The sequence below is a fragment of the Toxoplasma gondii genome, chromosome XI, assembly GCF_000006565.2.
Source record: "Toxoplasma gondii ME49 chromosome XI, whole genome shotgun sequence".
In the NCBI taxonomy this organism is placed as follows: domain Eukaryota; phylum Apicomplexa; class Conoidasida; order Eucoccidiorida; family Sarcocystidae; genus Toxoplasma; species Toxoplasma gondii.
In genome coordinates this window covers 2,152,836-2,172,287 of record NC_031479.1, presented here as the reverse complement: position 1 = coordinate 2,172,287, position 19,452 = coordinate 2,152,836, and the positions used below count along the sequence as shown (strand labels likewise).

Below are 19,452 nucleotides of genomic sequence, written 5' to 3'. Positions count from 1 at the left end.
ACTGCGGCAATTCCGAGTGACACGTTGCCGCGGGACCTGCCGTGCTCGTGAACATTCCAATCGCCATCGCAGCCTTTTTCCTTGCCAGCATTTCCCAACTTTTCTTCGCCAATGCTTTCCTCAGAGCCGCCAGACGGCCGGGGTCCCGCCGGAGACGCGGGAGAAACGGGCGAGGACGACTTGTGTGCAGGAGACAGCGAGCAAGGTGGCTTCGTGTTTGTTTCACCACCCAAAACCTGTGGCCCAGATGCGCTCACGGGCCGTCGAAGTGTCGGTGATTTCAATTTCTTTTCTGGATGTGAACGGGCCGGAGAAGGAGATACGACCCGCGCGCTAGCTGTATCCTCGTCCTACGTTGCGCCTGTCTGCTGCCCTCTCCCGCTTCCCCCAGACGAAGCTGGAGCGCAGAGCGAAACATATGGCGAGCCGAAGGGAAGTGACCCTCCGAGCCTACATGCAGCCCCGGTAGAAAACGAAAGGACTGACCCCGCGTTCTTCTCCAGTGCCAACGACCCACCCCAGACTGGCTCTTCTTATTATCCGGTCCCTTCTTCGTTCGTCGGGGCTCCAGAATGTGGAGCTTCCCACTCGACTCACTTTCTTTCGGCTTCCTACGCTTCCTCTTCCCTCTACCCTCGCCCCTCAGCATCGTATTGTCCCCCTTCGGCTTCATACCACTTCTCTCCTTCTCCCTATGGCGCTCCCGCGCCCAGCCACGTGTCTCCTCTACCTGGGGGCGCGGCTTGTGCGCCGGTGTTGACGCCCGGAGACGAGCGAGGCGGAACGGGCGTCGGGGCGGGAACCGCATTTTCCCTGGGACCCACGCCGTCCCCGCGTCCACCCGCTGGTCCCCCTGATCCGTCGCCTTCCTATTCGTCTCCTTTTTCCCCTCCTCCCTTCTGGACGGGCTCCGATTCCTGTCAAGTCCCCCTGGTCGAGCGGCTGGAACCGGAGAGAGCCGTTGTCCTTCCTTCTTTAGCATGTCCACCTGGGGCCGCCTACGGGAGTTCCTTGCCTCCTGGTCCCCACGTTTCGTTCTTGCCCCCTGCGTGGCCTTCGTCCGCCCCTGTCGCTTCTTCGGCTCCACACAGCGCTGTCGATCTGCCTTTTCAGAACGCATGCCCAGGAGCTTCGAGTCTGTCTCCCTTTGCAGTGCCTCCCACCTCCTCCGTCTCTCCGATTCCGAACTCGGCGGCTCCACACTCCGCACGCTTCCCTTCTGGAGATCTCCATGCCTCGGGCCTCACAGCAGCCGCGACCAATTCGTCTCCGTTTTCTCCGGCTGCCTCTTCGGGGGCCACAGGAAGTTGCGTATACCAACACGCACTCGGAGTCTCTGGAAGCCCACAGGGATGCAACGACTGCTCCTTTCCTCTAGCTCCTTTTGGTGCCGCGCCCCCTTCCCCTGGATGGTCTGCCCCTCCGGCTGCCTCTTCGGCTTCAGGCTCGGGGCGTCTCCCATGTACTGGCTTCTCTGACGGCCATTCCCCTGTCGCGGCCTCGCAGCTCCCTTCGCCTCACACTGCCTGCGAGGCGGCGCCTACAGTGCCGGGTCCTCCTACCCCAGCGATGGGGACAGACGGTGGGCTTTCGTCGCTCTGTGAAGGCCAGGGAGGTGAAGACGGAGGGAAACGAGAAGACAAGAACGACGGAAACAAAGAGAGAAAACAACGAGCAACGAGTGGAGCCGAGGCCGAGGTAGGCAACACAACAACGCGCGCAGGTCTACGTATTGCTTCTCGCTTCCCTCCTGCCCTCGCCATCTCTGCTGATGCCGCCTGTTCACTCCAGCTCGCTGGTCCTTCCGGCGTTGTCCAGGAAGAAGAAAGAGATGGCGAAAAAGATGGAGGCGACCCGAGAGTTACTCGTGGTTTGCTTGGCTCGAGTGAAGATGCGCTGTCTCCTTTTTCGTCGGTTCTTCTCTACTTCGCGGCGGGCCGCCTACAGGCGGAGGGCGAGGACGAGCTGTCTTCAGCGTTGTATCGACACTTAATAAAGTCTCGCCGAACGTCTGCAGCCAACCACCTGCCTTCATGCCACAACTGGAAAGGCGAAGTTCGTTTGTTGGTGCCCGAAGAGAGCACGGCGGTTCTGCCCCACCGACTCCGACCTGCGTCTCAGCGTTGGAGCCTGGCGCCGCCCTCCCGTAGCCGATTTGACGGGAGCCGCAGCGAGGACGGGTGTCTCCTCAGTGAAGACGAACGTTATACGGAGCGAAGCCGACGGAGACCAGCGTCGAGACCTGAAGACGAAGTAGAGAGCCACACGCAGGCGCAGTTACCTGTTCTCGCTCGTGGTGAGTTGCTGAAAGAAGATGTGCAGCTTTTCCTAGCAGATTTGGTTGCCCTCCTATCCTCGCGAGTCCCAGGGCACCTGTCAGTTCACGAGTTTCTTCAACGCGCTTGGCCGCCGCATCTCGCCCTTCCTTCTGTGTCTTCGGAGAGGCCTCAGCGGGTTGCCGACGCTCCAGCATGTGAGATGAAGCGACACGAAGACTTCATGAGACCTTCCCAGGATCTGCCCATCGGGTATGCGCATCTCCGTTCGCTTCGCCCCACCTTTTCTTCCCCTGGCTCGTCTTCGTCTGGCTCCGGTTCTTCGTTGCGCTTCTTGTTCAATCGCAACTTGTTTCTTCTCCACAGGTCTGGGCGGTTTTCACGTGCGCTGCTTCCGCCGCCGCGCACTTCAGTGCCGTCTTGTTCAGACTCTCACACCCTCTCTTCGGGATTTTTTCTCTCGGGTGCAGCGCATGCATTGCTGCCTTTGTCCTCACCCCTACTGTTGTCCTCGTCACTCGTGAAAACGTCCTCCATTCTCGGCGCGTTTCCGCGCGCGGTGTCTCCGGCGGCCGCTGCGGCCTTCGCATCGGGCTGTGGAGCCCACGCCGCGACCGCAGTCGGAGCCGCGGCGGTCCCGTGGCTCGCCTGGAGTGGCAAAGTCAAGCGTGTGGCGAACGTCTGGGGCCACCAGATCTCCCACGAGGAGCTCCTCAGCGGCGAGCGCCCGGCCTTGGACAACCAGTTTCAAATCGGCCTGGTTCGCGAGCCCGCGGCAGTCTACGTGGTGCGCTACGACGCCACCGGCTCCGTCATTTTCACGGGTGGAGACGACGGCCTGGTGAAGGCTTGGGACGCCGCAACCGGCCAGCTGGTGTATGCGCTGATCAAGCACCAGGGAGATATCACGGACATCGACTTGCACCCAAACAACAGTCTCCTTCTCTCAGGCTGCGGGAAAGGCGAAGTCCGTCTCTGGCGAGTCTTGCCGGCTGGGTGGATCCCGATCTGTACCATTCTTGTCCCCGAACGGGTCGCCTGGGCGAGGTTTCTCCCCGAGCGCCACTGCGAAGGCGGGCGCGAGGACCGCGAGAAATGCCCACTCGACGAAGGCAGACGCCGCAGAGGTGCATTGAGGGAAGAAGACGGGTCTCGCCACGAGAAGGCCCAAGCTGACGACGATGCTGGAGGACCCACATCCCTCGTTATTGTCGGATGTGACGACCAAAAGATACGCTTCTACGACCTCCGCGCCCTTCTCGAAACTCCGCCCGCAGGCGGACCCGGAGGAAGAACCACTGTCTTGCCTCTGCTGGAGGCCGACTGGGGAGCGCCGCTCCTGCCCCGCGCCATGGACCTAAGCAAGGTGAGCGATCTCGTTTCTTTCGAGCTCCGCTACGAGTTTCGCGACGGCTTGTGTCTGTATTTGTCGCCCATGTGTTCGCTTTTGCCAAATAGTAGTCGAGATGAAGCACGCTCGATTCACACAACGCAGCCTAAGGCGCATCACGTCCACTCGTCTCACACATGTTTACCGCTGACTTACCTATGGTAGCGTGTGCCTCCGTTCACAGAATTAAGCAGAGCTCGTTTTGCGCGTGGGTGTCACTTAGGTCCCTCTCGACGCCTCCGGGTCCTTCCTCTTGGCCCTTGGTTTGGAAGCGCCTTCGGAGCCGTCCTCGAGCAACGAGGGCTCCGAGCCTGCTCTGCCTCCGGCGCCTCCGAGCGACCCAGACACCTCGTCTCTCAGCGTGTTCTCTTGTTCTCTCCTTTCCTCTCGGTCCTCGGGTGGACAGAGCGACGGAGGCGTCCACACTCGGTCGACTTCCTCGCCGCCGTCCTCTGCCTATCGCGCGCTTGTCGTGCGGACGCCCTCGCTTGCCCACCTTCGGTTGCTGCGCCGCCAGCGAAGGGAGGAGGAGGAGAGACGGAGACGCGAGCGGAGACGAGACAACGGGAAAGAGCTACTCGGAGTGTGTGAGGCCCGAGGAGGTTCGGGCCTCAGAGACGAAGGTCGAAGGCGGACGCGCTTTGGAGGCGAAACAAAGTCGAAAATCGAGCCAGATAAAACAAGCAAATTCCCCGGTCTCCTCTTTGCAGACCTTACTCGTAAGGCGACCCGAATGCGGAATCGGGCGGACAAACGAGGATCTGTTGTAGAGCTTGTGTCTTCGGCGTTGCCTTTATGCAGGCAAACACATGGTCACATGGACAACGCGATGCACACATTCACATAAACAGACACATACAACAGTTTTAACTCGGGTGGGGAGTGAACAGAGACTGAAGTGCCAATCCTAACAACAATGGAATGGTATATAAAGCGGACAGTCGCCTGTTGAAGCAGTGAAGGCGGGCGCATCTGCGACGGACCTGCCACACTGAACCATACTCGGGAGGATCGTTAAATGGAAAAGAACGGTGAAAGCAAAACAGTGGAAGAACTTAAGTCTCGGCCTCCTCTGAAGACAGAGAGACTGAAGGGATAGAGAGAACTCCGTAGCGTCTGTAAAAAAACGACACAAGAGGAGGACACGAAGATAGGCGATAGGACGATTGTCGTAGAAATCTTCGCGTTGAGCTGTTGAACAAACTGAGACGAAATAGAGAGAAACAGTCGTAGAGACAATGGTTGTCCTTACGCTGTCTGAATCTACGACACGAGCTTGGGACGAGGCATGAAAGCATTTCGCCGAAGGATTGCATGGAGCACAATCGTGCCTCTATACCAACCGTCAAGGGTATCCAAGCACGCGTTCACCGCTTGCTTTCGAGAGGTACAGGAGAAGATTCTTCTGAAGCCGGTCGCCGCTTCCTTGCTGCCACCTCACGCTTTGGTCACGGCGTTTCTACGTTCTGCTTGTTTGTCTTCAGCCTTCCATTCGTCGTTCCCGGACGTTTGTTTCGCATGGCATTCGCCGGATCTCGTCACGGGAGGCGACGACGGAAATCTGTTTCTCTGGTCGTTCTCTTCGCTATCTGGGGCATCGCCGGCGACTTCTGCGTCGTGTGTCTCTCGTCTCCGTCCTCCTTCCACGCGCCGTGGCGGACTGCAGTTTTCTGCGTCGAATCTAAGTTCGCACAAGTTCTTTCTTCTCTCGCTGAGTGTCCAGCGGCTCCTGGAGGGGCGGTATCTCCCTGGGTCCGCCCGCACACAGCCGTCCTCTCCGATGTTCCCTTGTTCTCTCTTCCATGATTCGCCTCCCTTCGCAGCTGCCTCGTCTTCAGGATCCCTTTTTGCAGCGGGTGGAGCCCCGCATGCGTTCTCGGCTTCGCCCTTCTCGTCCCTCTCACAGCTCGCTCAGCGGCAAGGTGGACGCATGCAGGGCCGAGTCCAGGGGCGGTCTGCCGGGGCTTCTGGGCGCCATTCCTCGTCTTCTTCGATTTCTTCTTCTTCCTCGGATAGTTCGGGGGCGTCGGACGCGGAGGGCGAGGCGGGTGCCGCGGGCCTCTGGCGTGGCCGCCGCGGGAGACAGACGCGTTGGCCTTCTGGCTCGCGCCTCAGTCGCCGCCCAGGGGTGAGCTGTGGGGGCGCGGGCCTTGGCCGGGTGTCGCCGACTGGCTCGGCGTTGGGACTCGCGTTCGGGCCAACTCTCGAGAAAGAGGTCGAAATGTTTTCTGTGGGCGTCGGCGACCAGCCACGCCACGCGGCCGACGCCTCGGGTGTTCGGTACAGTCTTCTTGCCTTGTCGTTTTCCTGCGACGATGCGCTGATTTGCATCGCGGACGCGGTCTCTCGCAAGACCTCGAAGGCGCGACTTGAGACCTTGAAGCCCGTCGACCAGTCCCTCTCGTTCTTCCCCTCGCCGGCCTCGAGCGGCCCCCTCAAGTCGTGCCGCGTCGGCAGTCTGAGCCTGCAGGGTCTTTCAGAGGGCCTGGTGTCGCAGTTGAAGCCTCACCCGTCTTGTCCGCTTCTTCTCCTCTGCTCCACCTTCAGCGGAGAAGTCCTCCTCCTGGATGTCTCCGAGACCCACGCCCGAGCACGGGCTGGGATGGGCAGCGGTGTCACGCTCTGCGCCGCCGACGAAGACAGGGGAGACGGGGTAGAGACAGAAGAGATGGCGCATCTCAAGTGGGGGACGCACAGACTTTTTTTCGCTTCGGGGCGAGACCAGGGCAGACGAGACGCATTTGCAGTTCCCGCCGCAGAGAGGGCGACTTCGCGCTCCTTCTGTTGTGGAGACAAGGATGAAGAAACGAAATACAACCTGCCTTGGCACTGGGAGGGAGGATGCACCGTCATCCGGAAACTGCGCTTCGGGTCTCAGTGCAGCTGGCTCGACATGGCTTGGGCCCCCAACGGTCTTCAGTTCGCAGGCACCCACCGACTTGGCTGCTTGTCGATTTTCGCTCATGGTAAGGGAGATATGGAAAGGCCACCACAGAAGAAAACGACGAAGAGCGTGCGGGGGGAGAGGAATTCACTTCCTTTCCCGCATTTCGCCCCTCGATTCAAACCGCTGTCTCCACGGTTGCTCTCGCCTCGTGGCTCCGCTTGTAGTCACGGAGGTTCCGTTCCCTCTCCGCTTTACCTGTCTCCTTTTCTTCTCCCATTCAGTTCTCTCCAATTCTCCTTCTCAGTGTCTCTGGTTCTGCTCTTCCTCTCAGTGTCTGTTTCGTTCCGCGTAGGAGATGTGTATGACGACTTTTTTCGTGAGTTCCGCTGCTCTGTACAGGGTCTTCCCCGTTGTTCGAGGTGACGCTCTTTGAGCAGTTTTTATCAAGCGAGTCGCGAGACACGCGCCGAGACGCAACATCTCTTCTCTTGACAGACGCAGGGACTCGTCAGGCTCCACATCTTTTGTGTCGAGGCATTTTGATGGATGCGGCTCGTCAGCCGTATCCTTTGCATCTGCAGCCGCCGTCTGTGTTGCTTCCTCTCCTCAGTGTGGGGTGCCGGAATGCCCACCTGTACATGTGTCTCCGGTGTCTCCGCCGGCGTCTCCCTGGGGCACTGCGGAGCGACGCATGCATGTTCCTGCGGCAAATGTATGCTGGCGAAAATAACACACTGGCGGCGCCCTTCGCCAATTTGCGGATTTCGGCCTGTCCATGCTGCCCCGACCCCGAGAAAGCTTGGCAATTTGGAGACCCTTTCAAATGCCCTTTCTGCTACGGAGACAGTTCCTTGGGCGTTGGTAACCAAGGCAGTGAGGCAGGGCAGGACGCTGGACCCGGGCGGGGCGATGCAGCCCAACAAACGTGGGGCGGAGCTTCGCCCGAGGCCCGCGGAGACCATCGGGGACTGCAGACCCCACGCGCGCAGGCCGTGGCGTGGAGACGCGGCGGGGTCGGGGACAGGAGCAGCTTGGGAGTAGGCGAGGGAGAGCGCGAAAGGAGACTGAGACGCCTCGAGGGGCGCCTCGCCGCTCAGCTTGCAGAGCCAGAAGGGGACAGCTCGCCGGAGGATGAGGCCGGTACGTGCGACCGTTTCCTGCAGGCGTTTTGGAACGTTTTCATGTCGGAGAGTGCAACTGCCGATTTCTTTTGTTTTCTTCGTCGATTATTAGTTGTTCCTTTGCCCCTCAATTCTGATGTTGCATGCAGCCCGTTCGGTTTTCCAGCTGTTCCAGCAGCTGCCTCCAACTTCGCACTTGGCCTTGCGGCTCGAGTGTCTCCTTCGCCGCCGCCTGCGCCGACACGCAGTCAGCCTGTTGCGTTCTCAAGAGCAGGCACCAAAGGAGCCTCGAGTTCAAGAACTTGTCGCCCTTCCCTCTTCGGCCTCGGCTGCTATTCGGCGGCAGGGTAAAAGCGAGGTCGATGAGCCGCGAGAGAGCGCGGACACAGATGGCGAAAGCAGAGAAGAGAAGGCGGACCGCCCAGGGGCAGAGGGTGAAGGAGAGCGTGCTCCTGAAAAGGTAGACGAAGAGACAGGCGAGACGAAGGAGCTCGAAGTGGCGAAAGAAAGCGGTGAAGAAGCGAGGACAGGCGGAGGCCTGGAAGCGTTTTTGGAAGCCGGGAAGGAAGGCGCTCAGGAAGGCGACGGGGGAGAAGAAGATCAGAGAGAAGGTCGAAGCGAAGAAGAGAGGGTCGCGACAAAGCACACTCAGGACAAGAAGCAAGAGACGAGAGACACGGGACTTATCTCGGCAGTGTCCGAGTGGGACGACGAGGACGACTTTTCTCTCTTGGAAGAAGAGGGTCAAGCGAGCCAAGCCGGTGGATGGATTGAAGAGGATGAAACTCAACCTCCAGAGGCGAGGGGAAGCACGTCTTCGGGCGGCCAGGGGTACTGGTCCACCACCGATGTGGCTGTCAGCAACGAGGCCCGACGCCTGGAGATTTTGCACAAACACCGTCTTGAGCATGTAAGCGAGTGTCGGGAACGTGCAGAAGAGAGGGAGTCTGTTTCGAGATCTAGAGACCGGCCGTGATCGTGAGCCACAGTGCGTGGCTGTGTGGTTGTCACGCGCGCCTTCGCTGTTTCTGTGTTTCAGTGCTCTCAGATTCAGGAGTAAATCGCCCTTGTCTCTGAATTCGTCGCGGCACGAGAAAGCACGCGTCGTTGCTCCTGGAAGTTGTCGTTCTTCTCAAAGTGTTTCGGTCTCGTGTCTCTTTCCCGACATGTACCTAGTGCCGTGTGATAACAAGAAACCAGGTTCTTCATGATTGCTCGATACCACAAAGCAGGGTGTATCTCCCTTGTTTGTGTCACTTACTCTTTCCTCTCTTATCCCTTTTTTCTCGCCCCGCAGCACTGCATTTGGAAGCTGCATCGGTGCAGCAGTCGAGGCAACATTTTGATTCTTCGGAGTTTCGCAGCTTCGTTGCTTCAAGGACGCCGGATGCCGGCGGCTCTGGTGCGGCCCCCGTTGGAAGACGACTCGTCGCTCACACAGGTGAACTTGCTCTCGTCCGTGTCTTCCTTGTCCGTGTCTCCTTCGCCCTCCCGCCAGCATTGGGCCTCTGCGCGCGCCGGGGGCCCTGCGTCGCGGGTGTCTCCGCCGTCGCGGCAAGGCCTGCGGCCGCGGCGCGCGCGCGACCGCGACCGCGACGAGGATGACGAAGAGAGCGACAGCGACTTCGAAGGCGACGAGTCGGTGGAGGGTCCTTCGCGCCTGTCTCCGGCATCGGGCTCCGCTTCTGGGCCGGCGCCGCACAGCGGCGGGACTTCGGCCACGACTGTTTCTCGCTCGGGGCGCGTTGTGGGGTTTCGCGACCTGCCAAGCGGCCGGGCCCAGGCGACGCCTGTCTCGCGTGTCTCGTCCCGAAACCCTCTGCGCCGCGTCGCGGACCTCCAGTCTCTCTCTTCGTCTCTGTTTGCTGCCGGGTCGTCGACCCGCGGCGGCTCGCCCACGGGCGCGCGAAGCAGGCGAAGAGGGTCTCGGTGGCGCCTGAGGCCCGACGAAGGATGGACCAGCGAGAGCGCGACTGAGGAGGAAGCCGAGGAAGAGCGCGAGCGGCGGGGCGGACGGCGGTCGTGCCGCCTCGCGGGTGAGTCGACCGTGGACCCGCGCGCGATGCTTCAGGATCCCACGCTGCCTTCGAGCGTGCAGCGCGTCCTGAGGCAGCTCCTGGACGACGATGAACTCAAGCAGCTGAGGCAACAAGAGAGGCAAAACCAGAAGGACAAGCAGGCGAGGGAAACGAAGAAGCGCGCCGACGGCGAAGAAGACGAGAGCCTCTGGGGCGAGCTGCCACCCGACCGCATTGACGCGGAGGGCCGCGAACAGCACGTGCTCTTCTTCGCCAGTGTGCGCAAGACCGAAGAGGAAAGAGAGGCAAGGCAGTGCCTCTCGAGCAAAGAAGAGGCAGCGAACTCGGAATCGAAGGAGGAACAGATAGAAGCGACTGGAGATGTCGATCTCACGTCCAAAGCACTCGGCGACACAGAACCAATATGCCCCGCCTCTGACCCTCAACCGGGGTCCATCCCTTCCTCTTCTTCGTCCTCGTCGTCTTCTTCATCGTCTTATTACACCCGGGTTCCTTTGGGACCTCGTCGCTCGGAGCGGGCGCATAGTTCGCCGACTGCCTCGTCTTCCGCTTCGCCTACTTTAGGGACAGAGTTGCCCGAGAGCGCGAAGACAGAAAACTGCGTCCTTTGTGCGGTGCCGCATCGCTGCGAGTTGTGCAACGTCGACCGGAGCTACGTGACTGTTCCAGACTGGCGTTTCATCAACACATTGGAAGATTTCGACGAAGGTCTGAACGCGGAAGAAGAGAAGAAGGCTTTCCAGAGCCGCCTTCTCGCCGGGGAAATCCGCTCCACGTCCGTCCTCCATCTCCCGCTCGGCGAGCTTGTTGGGCCTTTTTTCCTTGCGCCCTCACAAAGCGACAGCCCCAGGGCGAGGGGCCGGGGCGACAGGAATGCGGGGGCAGAGATAGCACATGCGCGAGAGCAGCGGCGCAGAGGCGAGTTGTGCGGAGAAAGAGAAGCGCGAGGCGACACTGCCGGGACATGGCTCCACATCAGGTGTCTCATGGCCGTCACCGATCTCGACGTCGATTGCCACGCGCGCGGCTTCAACAATCTCAAGGTAGGCGAACTCGACAGAAGAGACAGCGAGCGAGAGGAAGGGGGCGAAGGGCGAACACGCGAGGGGAAGAGAGAGGCGAGAACAGGGGACAGAGAGACAGAAAGTGACAAGGAGAGAGAAAAAGAGGGAGTGCATACAGGAAGAAGGGGACAGAAAAGAGGCGGAAAAGAAGAATAAACGCAGAGTAGCGGGGGCGGCGGGTTGGGCAGGCGAAGGGAGTGAAGATATGCGTGAGAGAAAAAGAAGACTGGCAACTGGAAAACAACAGAATCCGTGGAGATCCACCGACGCGGTCGCGATGCTTTTTCCTGCGTTCTCTTCGCTTCGCTTTCCATATCAAGTTTCCGTCTCCCCGTCTGTTTTGGTAACGTACCACCGGCTGTAGTTGGGTTGCTTCAGTCGCTTCACCTGTATCTCTTGACTGTCTCCAGGCCCGCATCGAAGAGGCAAGGGGTCATCACTGTACCTTTTGCAACGCGAGGGGACCCACGGTTCAATGCGCCTTTTGCCCTCGCGCGTTTCACTATCCTTGTTCGCTCAAGTCGTACCTGGCCTCAGGCTTAACAACGGAACAACTGGGGCTTTCTTCCGCTGCCTTCGCTTTGCCTTCTTCCTCTGTCTCGCTGCCATCTTCTTCATTTGCTTGCTCGTTGTCAACTTCGTTTTCCTCAATGTCCTGTATGGAGGACACCCCGGCTCTGCGAGGGGCGCGAGCAGCCGCTTTCGCCGCCGCCGTGAAACTCCAGCCTCATCAGCGAACGAGGTGCCTACCTGACCCTCTGTACTACGGGCATTATGTGTGCTTCTGGTAAGTCGTTCTTCTCGTCACACATAGTGTCTTCTTCCCAGAGACACCGCCTTCAATCCTCTTCCCTGGCTGCCGCATGTGTTCAGCTGGTTGTCTTATCCTCTGCGCAGCTCTGCGTGGCGCATGAGGTCTAGAGGCCGAAGTCTCGTGTGACGGCTCTCTTCTCGTCACCGTACGTGATTGTTTTCATGTTCGCTACTGATTGTCGTCGCACCTTGGACTCTGTCTCGAATGCGAATACCAATCTTGTCCCCCATTCCGCGGTCCGCGTCGACATTCTGGATGTTTCGCTTGCACCGTGCCGCCTTGAGTTTCAGCAACGACTCGTTTTCTCTTCCGGTCCTCGCGTGACCACTGTTCGTTTGTGCTTTCCCTCTCTCTCTCTCAGGTGCCGCAAATCGCGACAAATAAAGACTCTCCTTTCCTATCTGACAGGCGAAGTCTTCCTCTCCTCCCAAAGCCGCCACTGGCTCTCGGTCTCCCACCGTTGCCCTGCAGGATTCATTCCAAATACGCCAGCTTCTCTCTCTCAAACGAGTGGTTTCCTCTCTTCTTACTGTTCATCTTGTTCTTCCGGTTCCGCCAGTTCTCTTTCCTGTTCTCACGGCCGCGTCCTTCCTCTCCCTCCTTTAGGCTTCAGCTGTGTGAAGAAGAACAGCCGAAGGGAAGGCACACGCTGGCAAGATGAGGCGTCGGGAAACCGACCGCTAGGCGGGCATCTAACAGAGAAGCAAGTTGAAGAGGAGACATCGAGAAAGGGAGCGACAGGAGCTTTTCGGGCTTTACCTTGGGCAGAAGGAGATTGGAATAATATCACTGAGGCAGATGCGCTGGAGGAAACATCTGCGGAGAGAAGGCGAGAGGCGCCCAAAGACGGAGAAGAGACGCGAGCGGGGGTGGACGCGACTGTGGGTCAAGACAGGACAAATGAAGTGGACGAAACAGACAACGAATGCGCGACTGCCCCTTCCTTCTGCCCACAGAGAAGGGTCGAGAACGGCAGGAAGAAAACTTCTCTCCTGGACTCTGTCATCCTTCTTCCGAAAGACGAAATCCCATGTTGTTTCACTAGTGTCGGGGTGTACGTACCGCAGCTCGGAGACGTTTTGAGGTACTTCCCTCACCTGCACCAGAACCCTATCCTTCCTCACGACCGCGTCCAACTCTGGCAACCAGAGCTCTTTGTGCCATGTGACGTCCAAGTCACCAACATCAGCTACGAGTTTCCTGGTACGTACACTGCAACTGGGAGTGTCAGCTTCCTCATGCCCAAGGGGGCTTTGGCGAGCAACGATGAATAACAGTTTCCGAGCCGAGGAAGGGACGGTGTGCGTTATCCGAAATGCGAGACAGTGATGCTGGCACTGGAAGGCGACAACACGCAATGAGTCGTTCCAACGAAGAAACGGAAAACAGAGACGTCTAGTGTCTGCCGAAAGCCCCAGTTTTTGCTCTTCGTTTCTCTCGTGGAAGACGCGGGGCCGCAGATGTGTCAGTGGAAACTCCGTTATTATCCGTGTTTCCATCATTCCACAGCGGTCGACGTGTAATGGCAACGTACATGCGATATGGTACATTTCGGCCTTGGCTTCTGCATGCGCTTGGAATCAGAAGGAACGGGACTTCACTGTTTTCCCAAGGACACACGCACTGTTTTCCACATTTTGTTTCGTGGCGCTGCCGAACGGGTTTTTCTTCATTCGCGTGAGGCCCTTAGAAGCCTCCTACCTCCAACACTTTGCTGCGGCAAAAACGCGCCTTCGCAGGTGTCTTTGGTGGCGCCCCTTCCTCCACGTTTTCTCAGTGTTAGTGTGGTCGCGCTGTCTGCCCTTCGGCGCATTTGCTGTTCCTATGACCCACCGTTGTAACCCTGTATCAATTTCGACTCAGCGATGTGCATAATAGCCTCTGCATTCTACGTTTCTATGTGTTCGCGGGCATCCCGTTTCTCAACCGTCAGTGGGTCACTTCGTTGTCTTAATACAAGCGTATCCTGGGTACCCAGTTTTTACTGTTTCTAGGCTTCAATTACGAATCCTGATCTTTCGTGGTGCCTGCAGGCCTGCCAGTCGACGAAGAGCCAACAGCGATCTTCGCGGTGCTCGAGCTGACTGTGGTGCGGCCACAGTATTTGTACGGCCGTCGGTTCGCGGTCCATTTTGCTCCGTCTCTGGACGGCGAAGCGGACTACCTCGTTCCCCTTCTCGACGTGAACAGGGGCCTTTTGCGTCTCTCTCAGCTTCGCGAGGGTGACGACTGTCGTGCGTACATGGACGGACAATTCTACACTGCGCGCGTCGAGCAGATCAAGAGGGGGCCCGAAGCCCTTTTGGAGGCCTTCACTCCGGCGCAGGAAACGCCTCTAATCCCTTCGGCCTCATCTTCGCTGGGTTCCTCGACTTCTGTTTCTCCGCTTTCCGACTTGGCGACAAACACTGCGAATTCCAGGCCTTGCCCGTCGCTCTTGGCTGGAGCCGCTGCGGCCGCACGCGCCTCCTCGAATGCGAGTGTCCAACGCAATTTGGAGGAGAAAGGAGAAGAAGAGAGACATTCTGAAAGAGACAGCAGGACACCTGAGGCACGCTCCGGCGCTCCTCCGTCCAGCTCTCTGTCACCATCTTCCTTGAACGGGCGCCCCACAACCGCCACAGGCCACGCGAGCTCAGAAAGGCTGTCTTCCGGTTCTTCGTCATCCTCGTCTGAGAGCGGCGAATGCGGAAGTTTGCGAGTTCGAGGCAGGAAAGATTCGGAAAGTATCGACGGGGCTCTGGCGATTCAGGCCTCTCTCGCCTCGTTTGACTGGCCAGTCTTCCCCACCCCAGGTGTCGTGAACTGCGCGCATCTTCGCCTGAGGGAGGAGACGATGACGCAGCGCGTTCAGCGAGACCAACGCGCGAGAGCAGACACAGAATCCCTCTTCAGCAGCGACTTCTTTGTGGAACGAAGTGTGCAGCAGCGGCGCTGGCTGCAGACTGCGAGCCTAGGCGTGGAGGCAATTCGCGTGCACTACTACTCAAGCGAAGAAGGCGAGAAGGCCGCCTGTCCAGCCTCCGCGTCGCAGGGGCCCGAAACTGGGAGCCGAACCTCAGGGCGGCGCGGAATGAAGGACAACGAGCGCGGGCGGAAGCAGGAGTTTGCGGCTTGCCGACAGGAAGATGCAGACACTTCTCAGGCAGGCGACGAAGAGCAGTGGTTGAACGCATGGGAAGTAGATTTTCCCGTCGGCGACCGCGACCGCATGCACGTGGAGCTCCAGTGGAAACTGCAAGAGGCGGAGTTTCCGCGGAGGCGCCAGCTCGAGCTGTTCGCTGCGCTGGACGCGCTGATGACGATGCCCGACACAGAGGCGAACTTGGAAGACGACCTGGGGAGGGACGACGGAGCGAAGAGGGGCAGCTCGCGCCGAGGCGACCGCCGGAGGCGTCGCGGCCGATCCAGGAGGCGGCGGGGAGCGGCGGACACGGGCGAAGAGCCGCGAGAAGAAGACGAAGGGGACGAGGACGAAGGCGGGTTGTGTGCGGCTTTTGGCGGCCGCGATGCAAGCGTCGAGGACGGGAAAGAAGATGCCCCTTCTGCCTTGCCCGCCCTGTTTGAACTGTTCATTGAACCCATCGAGACGATCGGTGAGACGCGCGGCGCGCGCAGGTCAGTCCCCTCCTGGCTCGAGCGGTACTGGAAAGAAGTGCCTCTTCCTATCAGTTTGTCGCTGATTCGCAAACGCCTCTGGAACGGCTTCTACCGTCGCGAGCCTGCTCTCCACTTTGACTTCCACCTTCTCCTGTGTGACTGCCGCCTGTTCAACCCACCTGGGGACCCGGTGCACACACTGTCGTATCGCCTGGAAGAAGAGCTGGTCCGGAAAGGCCTGCTGCCGAGGGGGCCGCTGCACGAGAAGAAGGGAAGGCCTGCGAGAGGGAAGGGCTTGGGTGTCGACTCCGCGGAGGCCGACGCAACCCAGCAAAACCTTCTCCTGATCCTGCGAAGGCACGCGGAGACGCAGCTGGCGCTGGCCGCGGAACTCGAAGAACGCATCCAGAAAGCTGCAATCCAGTGGGTCAAGGAACGAAAGCAGACGTGCGAGAGCGGCGACGGAAAGACGGGGAAGGAGAGGGAGATGGACTTTGGATCGAAGAAAGAAGAGGGAGAGACGGCGGAAGGAAGACAAACACAAGACGAAAAAAGAGAAGAAGAGAAGCGGAGAAAGGCGCGGCTGCGGCGATTTGAAGAGCACACTGAAACTCAGGGCTCTCCCGAAGAGACACATTTCTCTGCTGCAGCATCGCCTCCCAGCGCTTCGATGAAACAGATAAGAAAAGCTAGTCATGTGCCAGGGACGCCTTCGTCTTCTCCAGGCGCTTACGGTGAGGGCAGCCACGCCCTGGTAGCTGACCAGAGAGAAGAATCTTCGAGCAACAGGGCCGTCGGTGAGGAGACGTGCGAGATAAAGCAAGAAGAACGACTTGTCTCGAATCTGGGAACTGCGGCGCAGCACCCACATCCTTCACTTTCCGCTGCGTCGTGTGCCTCGAGTCCAGCGGGTGGGAGAGGAGCCGGAGACGCCGAGGCAGTGGTGGACGGCGATGTTTCTAGGGATGAAGCCACGACCTCACGCGAGCGTCGGTTTCCGCAGAGCAGTTGCTCGTCGCAGAAACGACCATCTCCCGAAGAACTCGAGTTTACGTCCTCGCTCGAGCAGAACCGAGTCGGTTCCCTTTCCCCAGAAAATCGAGCAAAACGTCCGCGGACACTTCGGGATTACCCCGGCTCTTCTCCGCGTTCTTCCTCTTCCCACGCGTTCCCAGCCTTGGGCGGCGGCGAGTCGGCCGCAGGCTGCGTCACCGTCCCTGCTGTTCTCGCGGAGAAGGAACCCAGCGTGGGAGGCAGACCAAAAGGCGAGGCGGTCAGCGCCACTGCTTCGCGACCTCACGGGGAGGCTTCCTCGAGCGTCGCAGAAAGCAACTCCGCACTAGGCGTCGCGATGGGCGCACCGATTGTCGGGACCACGCGTAGCGGCCGCGTCGTCAAACGCAGTGCTTTGTTTTCGGAATACGGGGAGGGAGACAAACAAGAGAAGTCGAGAGGCAGCGCCAAGGAGAGAGAAAGAAAGATGCCGCGCTTCAGTCGGGACACCGGTGGTGGACCCGCCACAGTGCCAGCACGGAGCTCCACAAGTGCAGCCGGCGGCGGCCGACGAGCGCGGCGCCCACGGCCAACTTCTCACGGGGAGGAAGAGGACGAGCCCCTCAGGGACGGATCAGAAGGCAGGGAAGAAGAACTCCTCAAGAAGGCGCTCGCTCTGAGTGTCCAGACATACAAGGAAGAGCAGGAGCGAAAGTCGCGCCTCAACTGGACGGCGGACGGAACCCCAGGAAGGGGAGAGGGAGAGGGGGAGGAGAGAAGCGACGAGAAACAGACGGGAGGAAGCGAGGGAGGAACCGGCGCGGGTGAGCAGCCGGAGAACGAGCGGAGACAGAACGGGCGACAGCTGAATTTGAACGTTTCACGGCGCGACAATAAGGTGGAAGGACAGGAAGATGCAGGGACATCACTGGGGCTTTCAAACTGGTGGAGGAGAGACGGCCAAGAAGATCGCAGAGAGCTAGAAGGGAACGACAGGGGGGGGTCCTACGGAGATGCAGGCGACGACAGCGCAGCGGACAGAGGCGAACTCGAACTCAGAAGTGAAGAGGACACCGATCAAACTGGACAATCTACTGAGGAAGAAGAGGAGGATAGAGACGGAGATGAAGATTACGTTGGTGAAGAAAGGGAGGGGCGAAGACGTCAACAAAGAACCCGATCTGGAAGACAAGGAAAGGCTGGCAGAAGAGGAGAAAGATCGAGGGGGGGTGACCGTGCAAAGAAGCGACGAGAAAATGCAGATTTTGACTCACTCGCCTCTCTCTCGTCGTCGGAAAAAGAGGACCAGACAGTGTCGCCAACGAGACGAAGTGATCGTCTTACCCTCCTGGGTAGCTGTCGCCGGCCGGAGCTGGCCAATCTTAGGCGCTCTCTGAGGACGAAGAATCGTTCGAGCTGAGATTTCGGTGAGGCGCGTTGTTTTGAGCGGCGAAGATAGGATCGGCAGGAAGAGAAGGGGGAAATGTTTCTGTTCGACGCGCCGCAAACTCATTCTGTACTGGTTAGTTTGTCGTGTTTTCGTCGCTGTTTTACGTAATGCAGAAAACTTGAAATTCCCCTTGGCCACTTTTGTAGACCGGGTTTGTCAAAAACGGCCTCTGGTCTTTCTAGACGTATGTATGCTCTGCATTGTATCGACAGCCGTTTTGTTTCTTCGGGTGCTCTGTCGCCCGGAAGATGTTACTGCCCTACGGAAACACTCTACTAGAGCCGTGAGACGACGCAACTGTTGAGGCGCCAGCGTAGCTAAGAGAGCATCATATCTTGCAGAGAACAAGGTAGAAAACACTTCGATGATCAACGAAAGGAGCAGTAGGGAAGACTCGCGCAGCCACGTGAACCGCTTTCAAGAGATATGAAGGCCCACGGCAGTTCCGCTTGTGGCTCACTGCACTTCTTCCTCATTATCGTGTATCGGCGGTTTCTGGTCAGCTGACCTTTTCAAAGGCAGCTAACCTGGTTCGGAAGAATAGCATCTTCCCGTCCTCCTTCCTGGTGTTTCTGGGTGTGACTTACTTTCAGCTCCACGGGGCGGCATCGTTTCGACTTTTTAGTTAACTGGTTCTTTTCTGTTTGCTTTCATGTTCGGGGTTCCCATTGAGTAAGCAGAAACAATACGCTAACGGCTACCATCATGAGAGTGGTCCAGCAACGGGACAACTTGATACAAGGCGGCTCATGTCTGTGGCTCAGACCCCCGCGTTACCGCTGAGTTCTCCTCTCCCAGGTTCTGCAATAATAAGTGCATTTGCGTACACAGAAATGTACCCATATGTCCACTTACGTCCACCACTTTATTCATGCAGACGTACTGCCGTCAGAGATGTGCCCATACACAGACTACACACTGCTGCTTCCCGTACACCCTCACATTGTGAACTCCCTTTTTGTTGACTCTCAAAACGCTTTCTCCCCTCAACAGCTCTCCATTTCCGTGTTCCATTTGAGCTCCGCACCTCCCTTTGCAGGAAACGCACTCCTGTGACTTGTTTCTCGTGATGTCTTTTTGTCGTTTATATAAATCTAGTAATGCTTGTCACGTTCCTTGTATCTATTTAGCTCACTGCGTACTTAGGATCAGACCAAATGAATTCACTAATGGTACTAGAAAATAGGAGATCGCGTTAGGTCTTGGGGGAAAACGACTTCCGAACCACCAATATAGATTGGTACAAAGAAGTTACCATATCATCCGTACAAAGCCGACATGAAGAACATAAAGATCATAGCTAGACCATGTATTGTAATTATCACATTATAAGTAGATATTGTCTCCGTATGCTTCGCTCTGTTTTTCTTTCACTCTCCCGCGAGCTCCGGTAAACAGACGTTTGCTGAAAGCCTTTCTGACTTTTTCGTCGTATCTATTACTTTGAGTGCGGTAGCACATGTGCCAGCCTCTCATGCACTGAGGAGCGTGAATTCTGACACTAGCATTCTGGAGTCGGGTGTTTTCATTGAATGCGGTAGGTAACGCGAGCCTCGGATTCTAGTTAATTGCTCACTGAGTCGGCAAGGCGCCTGGTAGTCAGTTAGCATCGTGAACGCCGACATGGCCCCTCCCATTTGATAAGTCAGCCTGCACCGGTGTAGCTGCTTCAGGACGAATAGAGCGAGAGACAAATCCCGTTTATGGCTGTCCCTGAACTCATGATAACAACGGGCTTGCGCTGTCGGTCCGCAAGCGTGTCTCGTCTCTACGGATACCATGCGCCGCCGCTTTGCATAGGTATCGTGTGGGACACCA

At 58.3% G+C, this 19,452-nt stretch overlaps 1 protein-coding gene across 1 annotated transcript; it reads left to right on the top strand.

Annotated features, from left to right (window-relative positions):
* Positions 1-111: 111 nt before the first annotated feature.
* TGME49_311625 (WD domain, G-beta repeat-containing protein) lies at positions 112-17,604 on the top strand (the record flags this gene model as incomplete). Its single annotated transcript, XM_018782682.1, has 9 exons — positions 112-3,642; positions 3,890-4,385; positions 5,151-6,632; positions 6,953-7,693; positions 7,824-8,584; positions 8,972-10,756; positions 11,188-11,564; positions 11,953-12,794; positions 13,625-17,604. The coding sequence occupies 9 exons, from the start codon at positions 112-114 to the stop codon at positions 17,602-17,604; spliced, it is 13,995 nt and encodes a 4,664-aa protein (XP_018635511.1).
* Between the last annotated feature and the right edge of the window lie 1,848 nt (positions 17,605-19,452).